This window comes from Girardinichthys multiradiatus, chromosome 10, assembly GCF_021462225.1.
Source record: "Girardinichthys multiradiatus isolate DD_20200921_A chromosome 10, DD_fGirMul_XY1, whole genome shotgun sequence".
Taxonomy (NCBI): Eukaryota; Metazoa; Chordata; class Actinopteri; order Cyprinodontiformes; family Goodeidae; genus Girardinichthys; species Girardinichthys multiradiatus.
Genome location: NC_061803.1, coordinates 32636660 through 32653280, shown reverse-complemented (window position 1 = coordinate 32653280; position 16621 = coordinate 32636660). Strand labels below are relative to the sequence as shown.

The window sequence follows — 16621 nt, the reverse complement described above, 5'->3', positions numbered from 1 at the left end:
GCTGAGCAGCATGGAGCAGTAGCAGCAGACACAAGGGATGATTGAAGATCTGAAGACAATACCTGGTGTGTAATTTTTTTAACTTTATTTTAGAATCTTTAGATAAATTTACATTTAAATATATTGTATGCATGTGCAATTTATCTTAGTTTAATAATAATAATAATAATTTCAGATTATTGTTATTAATAGTGAATATAATAATTTTGGAATTTTAATTATTAACAATAACTGCTGATATCTAAATGTACTTTTGTGACAGGGAAGTGTTATTACCTGCTGAGCCCTGATGCTTTTAGCAACAACAACCTTTCTTTATATCAGATGCTTTGAACAGCGTGGCTATTGACTCTGCTTCAACATTCTCCTTCGTCTGTCAGATATCTCTGGAATTCAAATGTTTTTTGTTCGAAGCAGTTTGTCTAGAAATCCTCCAATCACAGCTGGCTGTGCTTGGTGGGACCAGCCCATCTGTCCCTTGTCAGTTTTCCAGCTCTGATCCAGGAAGCTCTGATCCTCTTCACTTCAGAAAAGTAGTGCAGACTAACGGCTGCTGTCGTAGTATTGCTGCCACCGCCAGCAATACACCGTTTCACCATATTAACGCTGTTTTTAATGCAACTTGGGTTCTACTTGAACCATTTATCATTGATGCTCACACAATGAACGACCAGAGACTTCACTTTTGACATAATTTCCGGGTGACGTTGGACTTTTAAAATTTAAAATTGAAATATGTTTATTTTGTGTCACAATTGTCCTTTACAACATCTTTAATCCTAATATCATGTCAATTACTGCCCATTGTCTTCAATAATAAGATGTTGTCTTTCAATTTCTGCTTTTGTGGGAAAAGCATGTCACAGGCACTTTAAACTTCCTTTGGTGTTTAGTCCAACACATAGACTCTGATTCTAGATGGTGGTAGGAGTTGGAAAAGGCTAACAAAGGTCAGTAAAGGTTTTCACTTCCCTAATGGCCTTTTAATAATCTCTCTGTGTTCAGACAGCTTCCCCTGTTCCTGCTCTCTTGCTGTGACCGCACACCACCCCCTCACCCCCAGCCCTCCACACCTCCCATCATCTTTCTATTTTCTCCCTTGCTCCTCCAGCCTGTTCTGTCATTATTGCTTCCACTGTCTCCTACCGATTCTGCTATCTTCTTTTTACATTTACATTCTTCTTGTTCACCATGACCCCTGCTGAGCCAACAAAGTCTGTTCAAGAATTTCAGTTTGGTGCTTGGGATGGATCTAGTAGAATATAATTACGTGTGGTGAAAAAAAAAAATGGCTCATAATTCTTTGTGTAAGTGATTTATCTATTTTCTAAACATATACTCAGCTCACTCGTTATTCCTTTTCTTTCGGATCTTATTTTTTTTCTCGCTAGTCTGTTCTGTTTTACAGCATTTTTATTATCTCTATTTCTTCTCTTTTTAAATATGCACCACTTCATTGTGCAATCTGCCTGACAGTGATACACATTATATTCTAATATATTCTAATTGTATTAGATTATAGTTATATACACTATAGCTTTTTAATAGGAAGCGTTTTATTTAAATAATACACCGTGTTTGTTTAAACCTGAGTGAAATATAGACTGAATGCACACTACGTCTTTTTTGGATTTATACTTAATGGGGACATATCATGCTTTTAAATCCTTCCTTTTCACATTTAAATCATTCAGTTGTGGTCTATATAAAGGGGAACTCCAAAGCTATGGTCTCAATCCCTTGTAATTGTAGCTCCACAAGCTCCTCTTTGACCCCTGTTCTGAGGTGCGTCTGAGAGCAACTCATTTGGTACCTTCTAAATGCTACTGAAACACTTCACACCCCACGCCCATCGAAGTCAAACAGCGCTTTGGCCATTGTTGTAGTTTTATAACAATTATCTAGCGCCACAGAAACAAGACAAAAAAAGCAAAAACAATGAAAACTGTTTATGTAATAATGCACGCAGTACGGTTCTTTCCCCAAGGAGCTAATAGGAGCACACAGCACTAACATCTGCTATCAGAACAACGGCCGGAACATCACGTCAACACACAATCAATTCATGTCTAAAATAAAGTTTGTTGTAATTTTAGCATTATATGCAGCTTACCACTTTGCTATGTCCATCGTTTTTATAGACAAAAAGAACGGACCCCTCAATCAGATGAAGTTTCTCAGCAAATCCTTCTTGACAATGGTGGATGTTGCTGAAGGCACTTGTCCTTGAAGTAGAGGAAAGTAGGAATTTCCCCACTGTTGTGGGAACATTTCCATGAAATGTAAAATTTAACCAGACACTTTAAAGAGGTTCTGATGCTGGGGGAATTCTGTGATGAGGTTCTGATGCTGGGGGAATTCTGTGATGAATTGTGTGGGTTAATACACCCAACAACTGAAGTGAACTTATCCTCTTGCAGCTTCGGTATACTTACTGTAAGCTCGGACTGCAAAATTGCAGCGAGAAATAAATATGGCAGATACGTGAAACTGATCTGCCGAAAGTCCATGACCTTAATTAGCTGTTCTGCAGCAAATACTGTGACGTAACAATTGGAAAAACAGATGATAGATAAAACTCAACGTACTGAAAAATACGATCCAGACAGAATACAAAGATATCTCTGCGGCACCTGGCTAGAATAAATGTAACTTTTCTGCTCTCCTACAGACTCCAAGTACAGAACAAAATGCATTTAAAGGCTAAAAAAGTGGATTTTGCATAATATGTCCCCTTTTAAACTTGTTTGTCTGAGTGATGTTTTTTTGATCAGGAAACAATGCTTTATCTCTGTTTACAGATTATTAATTAATATTTAAATACAGCTGCTTGTTTAGAATAACAGATATTTGTATTGATATGCTAACTAGCAGAATGTTAATATTCCTCTGAATGCTGCTTTTGTTTCTGATATAATTTACCTTAGAAAGCAAGCCAAACTGAAATTACCTCTATCTAAACATAAATATGACCACTGTAGTTAGGCTGGTGCATCCCGAAGCTTTGATCAGAACTATATGTTAAGAAAGGTCATTTACATTAGAAATGCACATTACAGCTCTGTAATAAGGAGGTGGTAACTGAAGAATAGCTTTTTATTAAAAATGCAATAATCAGGTGATATTGGAAATATAGTTACATGATAGGCTCAGTTACTACTAGGTAATGATAATAATTTAGGTCATTTAGATTAGTGAAAATTCAACAGTTATAACATTTTACCATCCATTATTTTGTTACAAAGTATTACTAGCTGTTACCACCAGGTAACTGCAAGGTAAATGTAGTAATTTAATATTGCAAAATGCAAACTTTTATTAGCAAACTATTACCCTGTTTTTACCACCTTATTACGAAGTTGTAATAAGAAGTGGTCACAGAATATTGAGAACAATTTAGATCATTTTAACATCTTAATCCAAAGGTAAAACATGAATTATGTCATTATCATATTTTTGAGACGCAGAGATGACTGTCTCTCTTAGGTTGTCTTCTGTAACTTGCATCATAAATATATGTGGAACACCCTTGACTTTATTTCAAATCCTAAAAAAAGCCGTATTCTCCACCAAAGAAGGAACATTTTGCAACTTTTAGTAAATGTAATTCTGTTTTTTTTTTTTGCTAAAGAATAAAAATATACATTCATGAACAACTAGAACTCTTAACAGTCCATATGGGTCTTTTTCTGGATATTAAGGAATCCACTGAAGCGTTGTTAGATGAATCTACTATAATTAATTCAACAGATCTGCCAGATGCAAAGATCAACTTGACCAAATGCATTAGGGAGGAAGGAAACATCGAAAGAAATATGGAACTGTAACAGTACAGGTCCTCTGTTAAATGGGAAATGGTCACACATTCTTCACCTTTAGCCATTATTTTGTTCCTGTCTGTGAAAAATATGTTTTTTTTTTTTTCAGTTTATAGAATAGTTTTATTATTGATCTTGGACAAACTGTATTAGATATTTTGAATGATCATTTGCTCCCATCTGACCCTGAAGGATCAGAGGAAACCTAGATCAGTAGCATTTATTCATAAATAGTTTTTTGGTATAATAATTACCATATGTATGTTTCTTCTTAAAATATTAGTTTTGCATGTGCAGAAGATTTAGACTTTGAATTGATCATCTTAAAAAGTATTACATCACCTATTTTTTCTACAGTAAAAACACAAATTTATCGCCATTTTCCTGTGTAAAAAAACAGTTCTTTCAAAAAATGTGCAATAAAGCACTGTTATAGGTCTCTTAAGCAGTCTCTCCAATTTTGCCACAAGTATTAGTGAAATTGTAAATGTTGACCAAGACTTGAGGTACATAGTTTCTGCCTACAAAAATAATAATTTACAAGGTACAATGATATAGAATTGAAGGTGTTAAAAAAAACTGCTGCAACCAATAATGTATGCAACAGTTTCCAAAAGGTTCTGACTGCAGATGACATGAAAATGAGTCAAATACATTTTTCCTTATGAGAGCATATCTCTTGTTATTTAATGCTTTAGTGACAAACTCTCTAACTAAACATCATCAATTTTCTTGCACCTCGCTACTGAAAGGAGAAAAGGAAGAAAATAAATATCTCTGGCAGCTCACACAATCACAGGCGAGTAGAGGATTGATTTCTGCCCTTCAGCGAGGGTATCAATGTGGCCGTTGTTTTGTGGCTCTACTGAGCATGACACAGCAGCTCAGCCAACCTCGAAATGTCACGCTGGCCACACACCGGCCAGCTCAATGCATGAATGGAGAGTCGGTCAGAGTTGCAGTGCACTCTGGGCTTAAGGTGTTTTTTCATCAACATCCAATCGAAGGTCACAATCAGGTGGAACAGAGGGACGTCCTTTGGGGTAACACAGATAAAGATATTGACACAGAAAGATAAAGATGTACATGTGTGGGACAGAAACACTCAACTTGTATTGATTTATAGTTATGTTAGTTTTCAACAGAACTTCAAACATTTATTTGTAATCTCAGAATCTGCCTTTCCTGACCTTGACTTTAGAGGGAGGAATAAAGACAAGATCATCAGATCTTCAGCAGATCTGCCCAAAAAGCTAAAAAATAATCTAAAGTTGGTGTTTAGTAAAAATGGTTATAATTGTGACATAATGAGGACACTTATTTTAGCATATGAAATGCAGTGATGGGTCATATATTTAGTGCTGAGATGACAACTATGAAACGCAACAAATTAAAAAAAAAATCCTATCATACACCACTATCAGAATATACTGTCGAGATCCTGGACCGACTTGGCTACTAAAAGATAATGTAACTACTAAGAAGTAAGATTAGTTAAATACATACATTTAGGCATACATGGCCTTGATTATCAATGAAGCAGCAACTAATGGCTCTATTTGATGCATGCCCTTATTTAACTCTCAGTAGTGGTTCTCTATCTGGCTTTCTCAATCTCTCACAGGGCTGTTGAGGAATTTTGACCCTCTGTTCTTTCAACTTTTTTTCAGTTAACGGGGGTTTGCAGAAATTTTTTTTTTCACAGTTCTTTTAATTTTCCAGGACAGTGTTTCAGATTGACATCTGGACTTTTACTGGGCCGTTGCTTTACCTTTATTCTATATTCAGATTTTTTGTTGTGGGTTTGTTGTGTTTGGAACTGTTGTTTTGTTGATGGACTGGTTTGTTCCAACCTTCAGCTGCCAGGAAGCTCCAGCCTCAAATTTGACTCTAGAATACTTTAGTATACAGATGAGTATATTGTTGCCTCAGTTTTGTTGGTGCAAAACAAGCCAATGTCATCATCCATCCACCACCACCATACTTGACCCCTAAAATGAGGTATTTGTGTGGATACGCACGCTATGTTCGGTTTTGCCTAAGCATACGGCTATACCTTATGGCCCAGTAACTTTGCAACAGATATTGCTCCTGAAGTATTCTGCTTCATTTGGATGCAACTTTGCAAACCAAAGTTGTACTGACATTTTTTTTTGTTTGTTGAGAAGAGCTTTTGTTCCTTAAATCCATAGAGAATCAGAATCCATCAGAGGGTTATCAGACACATTTTTTTTTCTGGGTTGCTTAAACACAGGAGTAAGCATTTCGTGTTCCTGTTCCTTTTCTCCACTTGGGGCTTAAAACATGCTGTTTACTTGTGTTGACATTTTATCAATGTTTTATCATACGCAAACATCATCAGACAAACCCAAATTCTCAATAGTGAAAAAGGCTCTATTCTAGCAACAACCTGAAAAGTATCAGATTAGAAGGAAAATGGATTATATAGGGGAGATTAATAATTAGATTTTCTGGAGGGGAACCAAAGACAAAGGATAGAGTTAAGTAGAGAGAAGGTGAGATGGCAGAAAGGGTGGATTAGTTTTAGACAATAAGAAGTCCACCTGAAGCTCAGCACTATATGTATCTTTACCTCTTTGTGAATCTTGTTTTTATTTAATGTGCATGTTGTTTTCACATATTTCAATACTTCAAATCTATAATTACACTCTGAACAACTGCAGAAAATGTGAAATGTGAAAATGTTGGATTATTTATGCCTGTGCATTCGTTGCATGTTTTTTTTTTTTGTTGGAAACCGTTGCATAAATTACTTGTGCAGTTATTTTTTTAACACCTTCAATTCCATATCATATTACCTTCTAAATTATATATATACATATATATATACTTTACAAGGATTTGTGATGCATCTCTGAGCTAAAACCGGACTCAACATGTGAAGAGGAGGGGTGCCGCTTCAACATCTATATATATGACAGAAACTGATGGGCTCCTGTACTTTCACACTTTTTTATGTTGCTACAAAAACTTGGCTGTACAACATTTTGGCATATTTCCAACAAGACACACAAGCAAACAAACAAACAAAAAAAAAAAGCTTTTTTGTGGATTTTTTGTGGAATCACAACCCCTCGTCCAGCAAGGTTTTTTTTCAAAGGGTGAGCGGAAGGTTGAGCATTTGCACCATCTGGCTCAAATTGCAATTTTGACATACTTATCTTTGTCCAAACTCATCAGAATTTCATACATATGCTCCTTCTATTTGTTAATTTAAGTTTACGTTTTTTATGGAAACAAAAGTAGCTGGGAGAAGATCTTTAGCAAAACCTGACGTCCCAACTACTATCCTAGAATTAAACAATGTTTGAGACACTTTAAGATACATTTTTTAACATGGGACTAACTATTTTATTGAAATTAAAATATTAATGGGCACATAAATTCAAATAAGCACAAACATGATTTAATAACCTATGCACATCATAAATTGGGTACAGACGTAGGTTGTTACATAACCCTATAACTTTAATTTCTGCCACTAAGATGATTTAAAAACAAATCATGACACAAAAACTTGTTGGTTATGCTTTTTAACCCCTTGTAAACTGCCATCCCAAATTAGTCTAAACCAACACACAACCAAGGTGACAAATATAGACCATTAATGCCTGTTGATGCATGCTCAACACATACCAAGGACCATATTGATAGCACATGAAAAAAACATAAAATCTGAAATAGGCATAATTATTTTGTCTTTTCATCTGTATCTGTAAAAACTAAAATTTATGTTAAATATTAGTTACACTTAAAGTTTTATGTTGCATCTTTAATTAACACTTTTTATCATGACCACCTTCTCCAGCATGCATTATTTTAGATAAAATATGTGTGGACAAAGCTATATCCTAAAATAAATAGTTTTTGTGCTAAGATGTTTACACAAATGGTTGCAGAGTCCACCCAAATCACATAGATTAATATTTCAAACCTGTAACTTATTTTTGCAGCCATCTCGGAAAGATTCTGTTTATTTCTTCAGAAAAGAATCTCAAGGATTTTCAGCCAAATGTCGAGGTAAATTGCTTTCACTTTCTCTGTTTTTGTCAGTAGGTTCATGTAAAGTCATGTTGGGGGCAGAATCTCAGCAGCGGGCAGGGAAATGTCAGTGTCTTTCGTTCAGACTACCACAGGTTGTCTCCATGGATTTCTGCAAGAGGGAAAAGGGATTTTTTTTAAAACGGAGAAGTTAAGCTGAGTGGTGTCAAATAAGGTTCTGTTACAACTAGTTTTCCCTAACAAGAACTGGTTTTATGTTCATTTTTCACAGATTGAACATGAAACCATGCACTTTTAAAGTTGACCAGCTAGTGTCTCATTGGACTTTTCTTTTTTACTTTTTTACTCTTTGAAACAATCTGGATATATGCTGTTATATCAGCTAAAAAAGAACCCTCTCTCATAAATTAAAAATGACTTTTGTGGTCTTATTTTAGCTATATTAATCTCAGCTACAGTAAAATTAAAATGTAAGTAGTAATGGTATTTTATCTTATGCTGCTTGTCTCTGCTGCAGTTTCAGACCCCCACCTGGATGCAGCTTCTGCCTGCAGCTGGCCCCTGCGAGGGGCCAACATAATCTAATCTATTTAATTAGTCCATATTTTTTCAAAAGAGTAAAAATAAAGAGTAAAATAAAGAAATAATTGGTTTTAACAAAATAACCTATGACACAATTATTGGCACATCCGCTTAATTCAGGGCATTTAGGGCATCACTTCTCTAACATTTTAGCAGGTTGAAGCATACAGAGAGTGGGATTGTTCACCATTCTTCTTTGCACAATTAAGTCCGGGACTTAAATAGCTGTGGAAAAAGTTGACTCTGTGTCTACTAAACCATTTCTGTGCTGATTTGTCCATAAAGTTTGAATCATCATGCTGCCAATAGACCCAATGACGACCCATTTTTTGTTTCCCAGCAGAGGCACTAGATTTTCATTTAAAATGCCCTAATATTTAAACGAGTTTTTGATGCCAAGCACTGTAACAGCTTCCATCCAAAGCATACAGTTCCAGGTAAAGACCACATAGAGTTTTGCAAACTCAACCTAATTGTGATGGTAGGACAGTATTTTCTTTTCTGGGATTCCCCACAAACTACTGATCTGCTGTGCCTATAGGAGTTGTTATGAAGGCCTGTCTGTCCTTACCTTATCCAGCTTTGGAGATTTTAAGTCCCATGCAATTCTCATTTTGCATGGTGGCACGATAAAACTGGGCCCTTATTGGGCCTTGTGGCTGGTAGTTAAATGTTTCTATAACCACATCATTTCCCTCCTCTGATTTCCCAGGAAATACCTGAAATAACCATAACTCTTTGACACTTCATTATGTGAAAGATGCTTTGAAAGTGTAAAAGTTTTAATTTCAAGCTTTCTGCCTTATTAAATGCAGCATGTGACAATGTCCCATAGTGTCATATTTTCTGTCGGAGGACATTATTATTCCATATCAGCGCAGAGTGATGCAGATTTTCTGCTTATTAGGGTGGTTCCACCAGTGTAAGCCCCTGAACTGCCTCTGGATGCAGTAACAACCAGTTCATTGGAATGATTGACAAAATTAAATCTTTACCAACACTGATCAGTTTATACCTCACGTGGAATCTCAATAGACCTCCTAACAAACCTCAGTGAGGTATCGTCTCTGGAAAATGTCAGGTATTGGAGACTTCCAAACCCTTTCATGATAGTGTTCATGAAATGAATTCATGAGCACCATCATGAAACCCTTTCTGAATGAATGGATGCAGTTCCCCGATGGCGTGACACAAATTCAGGGGGACAAGATGACTAAAGTGAACAAGAATAGAGCAAAGAAACAGATGGCAGAAGTGCTTTCATGCCTGATTTCACCTTCTGCCTTTCTCTTTTTATTTATCTTATTTATTCATTTATGTCTGCAGATTGCTGTGGATACACAGGCGTTTTCCGAGTTTGGTCTAGGTTTTTTTGGTGGATGTGATTATTTATAAATCAGGTTATGGTTTGTGGTAATGACTGCTCTATGAGTTGAATTTTTAAGAGCCTCTACACCTCTGGATGGTGTGTAGCTGGTTAGTTGCCAACGTTACTGCTCGGCTCTGAGCTTGCTGGGAGAAAGAGCATCCAAACAGGATCTGAATCTGTTTTTATGATACAGGGGAGTCAGTCAACATTTATTCAGACTCACTCAGGCAGTTAATCTAATATATTTCCTTAAAAATACAAGCTTTCAGCTTCAGACCAACAAAAATTGTATGTCTTTTATCAGTTTTTTTCTGATTTGATTAAATTATATATAACTTTTTTGTTGCTCCTGTTGAATTACCACATATTCCTGTACCATATTGATTAAAATCTTGAGACCAGGGTAAAAATTACAAATATGTAATTTTTTTGCTGCTGGATCAAAAACAGATTGCAGCCTGTGCTTCAAAATGTAGAAATACAAGCAAAACAGGACAAACAAAATAGGCAAATTATTGAATTGCATTTAATCTCAAACAGACTATTAATCTGCTGAACAAAGGTTTAGGACTATTAACCTGAAACATTTCAAAATTGCTGCATTAATCTTGTTTTCATGTTATTTTCTGTCAGGCATTCATGCCCCCTGGTGGCATAGGCAAAACGTTTTCTTTCTTAGAGCATGGCAAGATTGTTGAGCTGCCCAAGCCATCCACTGCTGCAGATGTTGGCTTTAGACTGTCAAGAACATTTCACCTACATCGAGCAGGAAGATCCAGGACACTGTTCATGAAGACACAGAAATGCGACCCAAATTAAGGCCCTTTGTAAATGAGTATCAAACATGGGACGCTGAAAATTAGGGAAATGTTTTATTCTCTGAGAAAGCCTCTAGAAAAGTATAATCTGTATTCTTCTGATGCCTTCCAGTGTTACTGGAATGACGAGGATACATTTTCTAGGGGATACTCCATCATGGGAGCTTTGTTCTTAATTGGAACAGTGGAACTTCAGGATGCAGGGTGTCAAAGCACACTTGGCTATGTGTAAATATTGACAGAGCCCCTCGTCTCTGAGGTAATGACTGAGTATTACGACAAGACATTGCTGCAGTTTACAACACAGGACTTATTCCAACAAAATTAAAAATATACTTGATCATGGGTGTAATGCAAATAATTACTCTGGCTGTGAAATTAATATTTAGCCACAGATTCTTTAGCAATAGTTTTTTTTAGTACAGATGCAGTGAAATGATAAAATAACATAAAATAAACCAAGCATAAGCAAAGTATTAACTGTACAATACACGTCCTAATGTTGCTAAATAATTATTCTATTGTTCTAGCTGATGTGAAAATGTCTTTCCTGTGGATATATTGATACTTCACACACACCATAGGGGTGGGGCTAACATACAAAAGCTTCCTGAGCCATCTCATTTGGTGCTCTGCCTTACTGCTCTCTTCTCAACTGAAAATGACTTCTAAGAAAAGGTTTTCTATAAATGAGGTTTTTTCAAAATCTTTGACCTCAGAGGTGCCATAGAAGAGAACATGTGTGACACAGAGGATAACATTGAGGAGGGCTTATGAGGCATCATCCTGATGAGAATGAATTAGTGGTGACCCTCCTGTTGTCTCTCAACTTCCAACAAACACTCTTTCCGAAAATGGAAAGTCATTGTGGTCAGTCTCCCTAGTTTTAAAACAGAGCAGGCTTACTGCTGCTGTTATCATTAAAATGGTTCCAGGCATCACCAGATATGCTGTCAGCCATGTAAGGACATAAATTAAGCATTTGAGCTCTTCATAACACCATCAATTGAAATTAATAGACTTGAAATCGGTCCCACTTGCAAGCCTACATTGGGATAATCATTTAGGCAGGAGTGTCAAAAGTATTTGACTGCTGACACTGGTAGGGCAATATTTCCAACAACCATGCCTCTACATACCTTCCATATTTTCTTGTTTGTCATACGCTTTGATGATGGAAAAACAAAGGAGGGCCAACGAGGGCAGGAGCAGCTGGCAGCAATTGTTTGTTTTTCCTGGAGTGAAATTAACCTAGAATATAAAATGTGTTACTATTCTTGATAAATAAAATAGCTTCTTACCTGACACATACATTTAGGAGATAATTTTAATTTTAATCATTTTTCGTGGTTTAAATTTCTGGGGTCAAATTGACACCAAAGATAACAAATGTTAGTAAATCTGAAGGTAACGGGAGGGTTTAATGCAAGGCTGAAAATGAACAGGATATGATTGACAAACTGGCAGAGTTTTGAGTCCACAGTTATTTCTTTGGTGGACAGATGGTAGTCTAGAAGCTGCATTGATAGGAGCGTGCTATTTTAAAAGTTGTCATGTAAACTGTGAGTTTATGCCAAATTAATCAGCACACATCTAATATATTATTGTGCCTGCAGAATGGATTGAATCTTAGCATGTAAATTCCTTGGTGCAGACTAAAGTTTGCTTTTGTAACTAGTGTAGCTGGGAGGTAACGTAGGCAAGGGAGATGATGGTCTTGCTGAGGAGAACGAGTGTGTCACATTGGTAATTGGACCACCTGGTGTTTCACCATTTCCTCTGTGACTGACTATGTTCCCATCAGCTGTACTCTGATTCAGCACACAGTCTGTAATACAGAACACCTGCTCAGGAAACATAAACAGCAACCATCTGCTTCACAGGAATGCAGGAAGGTGAGACTTAGTTCTGTCTGGCAGTGTTAAAACAATTTGGGGTCAAATGTACACCATAGATAGATAGATCTATGGTGTACACTGCCACACTTTTTCCTTCCCACAAACGTCCCACTGAGGTGCCTTGATACAGCACTCTGGGAACAGCCTATTCGTTCAGAAATTTCTTTTTGTGTCTTACCCTCTTGCTTGAGGGTGTCAATAGTGGCCTTCTAGACAGCAGTCAGGTCGGCAGTCTTACCCATGATTGGGGTTTTGAGTGATGAACCAGGCTGGGAGTTTTAAAGGCCTCAGGAATCTTTTGCAGGTGTTTAGAGTTAACTCGTTGATTCAGATGATTAGGTTCATAGCTCGTTTAGAGACCCTTTTAATGATATGCTAATTTAGTGAGATAGGAATTTTGGGTTTTCATGAGCTGTATGCCAAAATCATATGCATTAAGACAATAAAAGACCTGAAATATTTCAGTTAGTGTGCAATGAATCTAAAATATATGAATGTTACATTTTCATCATGACATTATGGAAAATAATGAACTTTATCACAATATGCTAATATTTTGAGAAGGACCTGTAGATATACTGTCTGTGTATAAACTTATGTCTTGGTCTGACAGAGCTGCTTGGGAAAGTGCAAATTAAAGCCCAGCTGCATTTTAAAAATATGATCCGTTAGCATACCAGTCTTTAAATACACAGAACAATGGAATGCTAAGAGATGCTGTAAGTCTTTTCCTGCTTATCAGTGCTGTAGAAACGTCATCCATGAGACTGATATCACCATATTAACATAAAGTATCCTCAGAGATTATTAATCTGCAGCAAAAAAAAAATTATAAAGTGTGCTCCCTGCATTGTGTCCCAACGAATCCACAGCATTTTAGCCTTAAAGAACAGCTCTTTTGCAACAAAGTAAAAATTCATCAGTTGCAAAATATCTTCCCTGTTTAGCAACAGGTTCTCCAGAAATTCAACAGTGCTAATTTCTAAAAATAGAAACAATTTCTTTACTTTGTTTTACTCTAAAAAAAAGTTCATTATATGCTAGAGTCGTATAGTGCTTCTTTAAGGAGTTCACCATACAGTCTCAATGCCAGAGACCCCTCTGATTTAAAGGGTGAACAAGACTGACTTTATTGTTCCAAAATTTTAGATTTTATTGACTTATGTTCTGTGTTTTAACAGCTGCTATTTCAACTTTAGGTTGTTCACCATCAGGCTTCTCAGTTTAAAGGTTTTAGTGAACCTTAAGCATCAGAATCAGAAAAGCTTTATTGCCAAGTACGTTTTTGGACATACAACGAACAGTATAAACATATCTACAATATAATATATGTGCACAGTTTTAAGTGAGTGAGAGTAAATGTAGAGCAGTATAGGATGCGAGAGCGGTACAACAGTGCAGGTGATCAGTGTGCAAGTATGGCAGTGCAAGTAAAGCAGGAGTTCAAGCTGAGCGTTAATGTAACGCATAGAGTTACAGGTTACAGGTGTCCTGTCAGCAAAAAAAGGGGGGTGTGGGAGAAAGGGAGAGTGTCAGGGTGGTTTCCGGTCTTTGTTAACAAGGCTGGTGGCAGATGGGAAAAAACGGTTCTTGTGGCGTGAGGTTTTGGTCAGGGTGGACCGCAGCCTCCTGCCAGAGGGGAGAGTCTCAAAGAGTCTGTGACCGGGGTGGGAGGGATCAGCCAGAATCTTCCCTGCCCGCTTCAGGGTCCTGGAGGTGTACAGTTCCTGGAGCGACAGTAGACGGCAGCCAATCACCTTCTCAGTAGACCGAATGACACGCTGCAGCCTGCCCTTATCCTTGGCTGTAGCAGCGGCGTACCAGATGGTGATGGAGGAGGTGAGGATGGACTCAATGATGGCTGTGTAGAAGTGCACCATCATAGTCTTTGGCAGGTTGAATTTCTTCCAAATGATCATCAAATGATGCTGTTAAACAGGTGAAAATGTCATAGATTCAGAGTGATTTAGAGTGATGCCTTAGGTACACACCGGGACAGCTGGTTTTTGTGCGTACAGATCACCCAGTGGTTGTTTTACTGATTAAAGCATAAAGAATTTGAATAAGAATCAGCCAGTTTCTGCGTCATTGCATATGTGTACAATTGAATGAGTTGGAAGTAACAACAAGGAGTAGAATAAGCAATCAATGGAACACAAATCGCTCAGTCTTCTGTTAATAAGCTTTCCGACATATATTGTTGTGAAACAATCCTGGAGCTGCTCGTTTCCTTTGTGGACGAGCTCAGAGCTCAGTGGTTTGTTTTCCCTGGAGGAAGCTATGCTACTGTAGTAAAGACCCACAGTCCTGCCATATACTCTTTGGAGACCTCTTACAGTGCTCTGACACATTCAGAATGGTTTTGGAATGAATCAAGAAGATTAACATTAAGCTTCTGGAATGGCAATGGCATAAAAATGTGTGAACTGTGCTTAAAAGTCTCATCTGTACCATAAATTTAATGTGCAGTAAATTTTCCAAACAGAATGATGCCAGACGTTGTACCTTTGAATCAGTATGTGTTATTTTGTCCTTGTATGAGTTAGAAAATAAATGGTTTAACTAAATCATTAAAAAGCCAAAAGGAATATTTTAGAGCTTTCAGTCATTTAGTAGAATATTTAGAGCTGACTATACAGGTGCAGCTGAATTTAGGCGTGTACTGATGCCGTCCACAATAGACTAATGTAAAAATATTGCTCTTTCAGTCCAATAAAAAAAAAATTAAAAAAAATTTGTGATTTTGCTTTTATTACCCAGGTAAAATAAATAATAGAAAGCGGGAGTTATTTTCTAAAAGGAATCACTGAACATGTTCTGTCAGTCTGGCTGAAGGTCCAGTAAGGAGGAGATAGAGGATAGCAGATGTTTATGAAAAGCACTGAGTCGCATTTAATGCTGGTCTGCATTGAAAGCGATCATTTGGTTCTGGTTAATAGTTGGGCACTGGACGCTGCTAAGTCTGTAGCATTGGTGATGTCAGCTCCCTGGAGGATGTTAGTGAGGAGTAAATTGGAACACCTTGGACTCTGTGGTTCCTCACCACTTTCAGACACACCATCTGACAAGGTAACATACCATTTACCATCATTCTCTTTCCTGTCTGTTCTTAGCATGTCTCTTTGGCTGCACACATCTAAATATTTTTGGTAAATTGGATTAAAACAGAAATAAAAGCTTTGCTTCAACTCATTGTCAGACCTCAGCACTCCAATCTTCTCAGCAGATTAAGACTGAAGTCAGGAACTGAAATGTGTCTGAACAGTTTTCTTCTAACTCTGTTCTGAAATTGGTGAATTTATTTAGCATTTCTCAGATAGTGTGTTTAGATTTTGTTGCTAAACATTCTGCAACATCACCTGTTGAACGGTGAAAGATGAATTTTAGCGGACACGTATTACCGAGTGTTGGAGTGGAAATAAAAGGTTGAATGAATCCAGAGGCAAATGAAATATCTAGCTTTCTGTTGGATTGATGGCATGTTTCCTTCCCTGCCTGAAAGCCTGAAGTAAATGTTGTGGCACTAATTGATGTGTTACAAAGTTGGCTTTTTGCCGCATTAGTCTACTACTGCTCAAAGTAGTTTGGAGGCTGAGAAAGTAGATTGAGGTCTCAGAGCTGAGGTCTAATTTCTCAAACTGTTGGTTTTGTGTCAGAATCAGAAACTCTGAGGGAGTAAAAAAATGTACAAACCCGTAAGGTTTTTTTTTTTGTTTGTTTTATCATTTTACATACAGTGGCTTGTTAAAGTATTCATACCCCTTGAACATTTCCACATATTATCACATTACAACCACAAATATAAATATATTTTATTGGAATTTTATGTGAAAGACCAACACAATGTAGTATACAATTAAGTGGAATGGAAATTATACCAGATTTTTTTTTTCTTTGTTTGTTTCTTGTTTTTACAAATAAAAAACTGAAAAGGACATTGTGCAAAAGTATTCAGCCCCCCTGAGTCAATACTTTGTGGACCCACCTTTCTTTCAGGGTGTGTCTCTACCAGCTTTGCACAGCTAGTGACTGAAAGTTTTGCCCATTCTTCTTTGCAAAACAGCTCAAGCTCAGTCAGATTAAATGGAGAGCATTTGTGAACAGCAGTTTTCA

The 16621-nt window shown here is 37.0% G+C and overlaps 1 protein-coding gene across 3 annotated transcripts in view; it reads left to right on the top strand.

Annotated features, from left to right (window-relative positions):
• Positions 1–16621, top strand: part of grid1b (glutamate receptor, ionotropic, delta 1b) — a 705375-nt gene that overhangs the window by 404907 nt on the left and 283847 nt on the right. The window contains exon 1 of one of the 3 annotated variants that reach the window (XM_047377000.1): positions 12375–12505. The exons of the other annotated variants lie outside the window; for them this stretch is intronic. Coding sequence (XP_047232956.1) covers positions 12496–12505 — 10 coding nt within the window. The 5' untranslated portion in view covers positions 12375–12495. Of the gene's footprint in view, positions 1–12374; positions 12506–16621 lie in introns of those variants that run through there. 3 annotated transcript variants of the gene reach the window in all.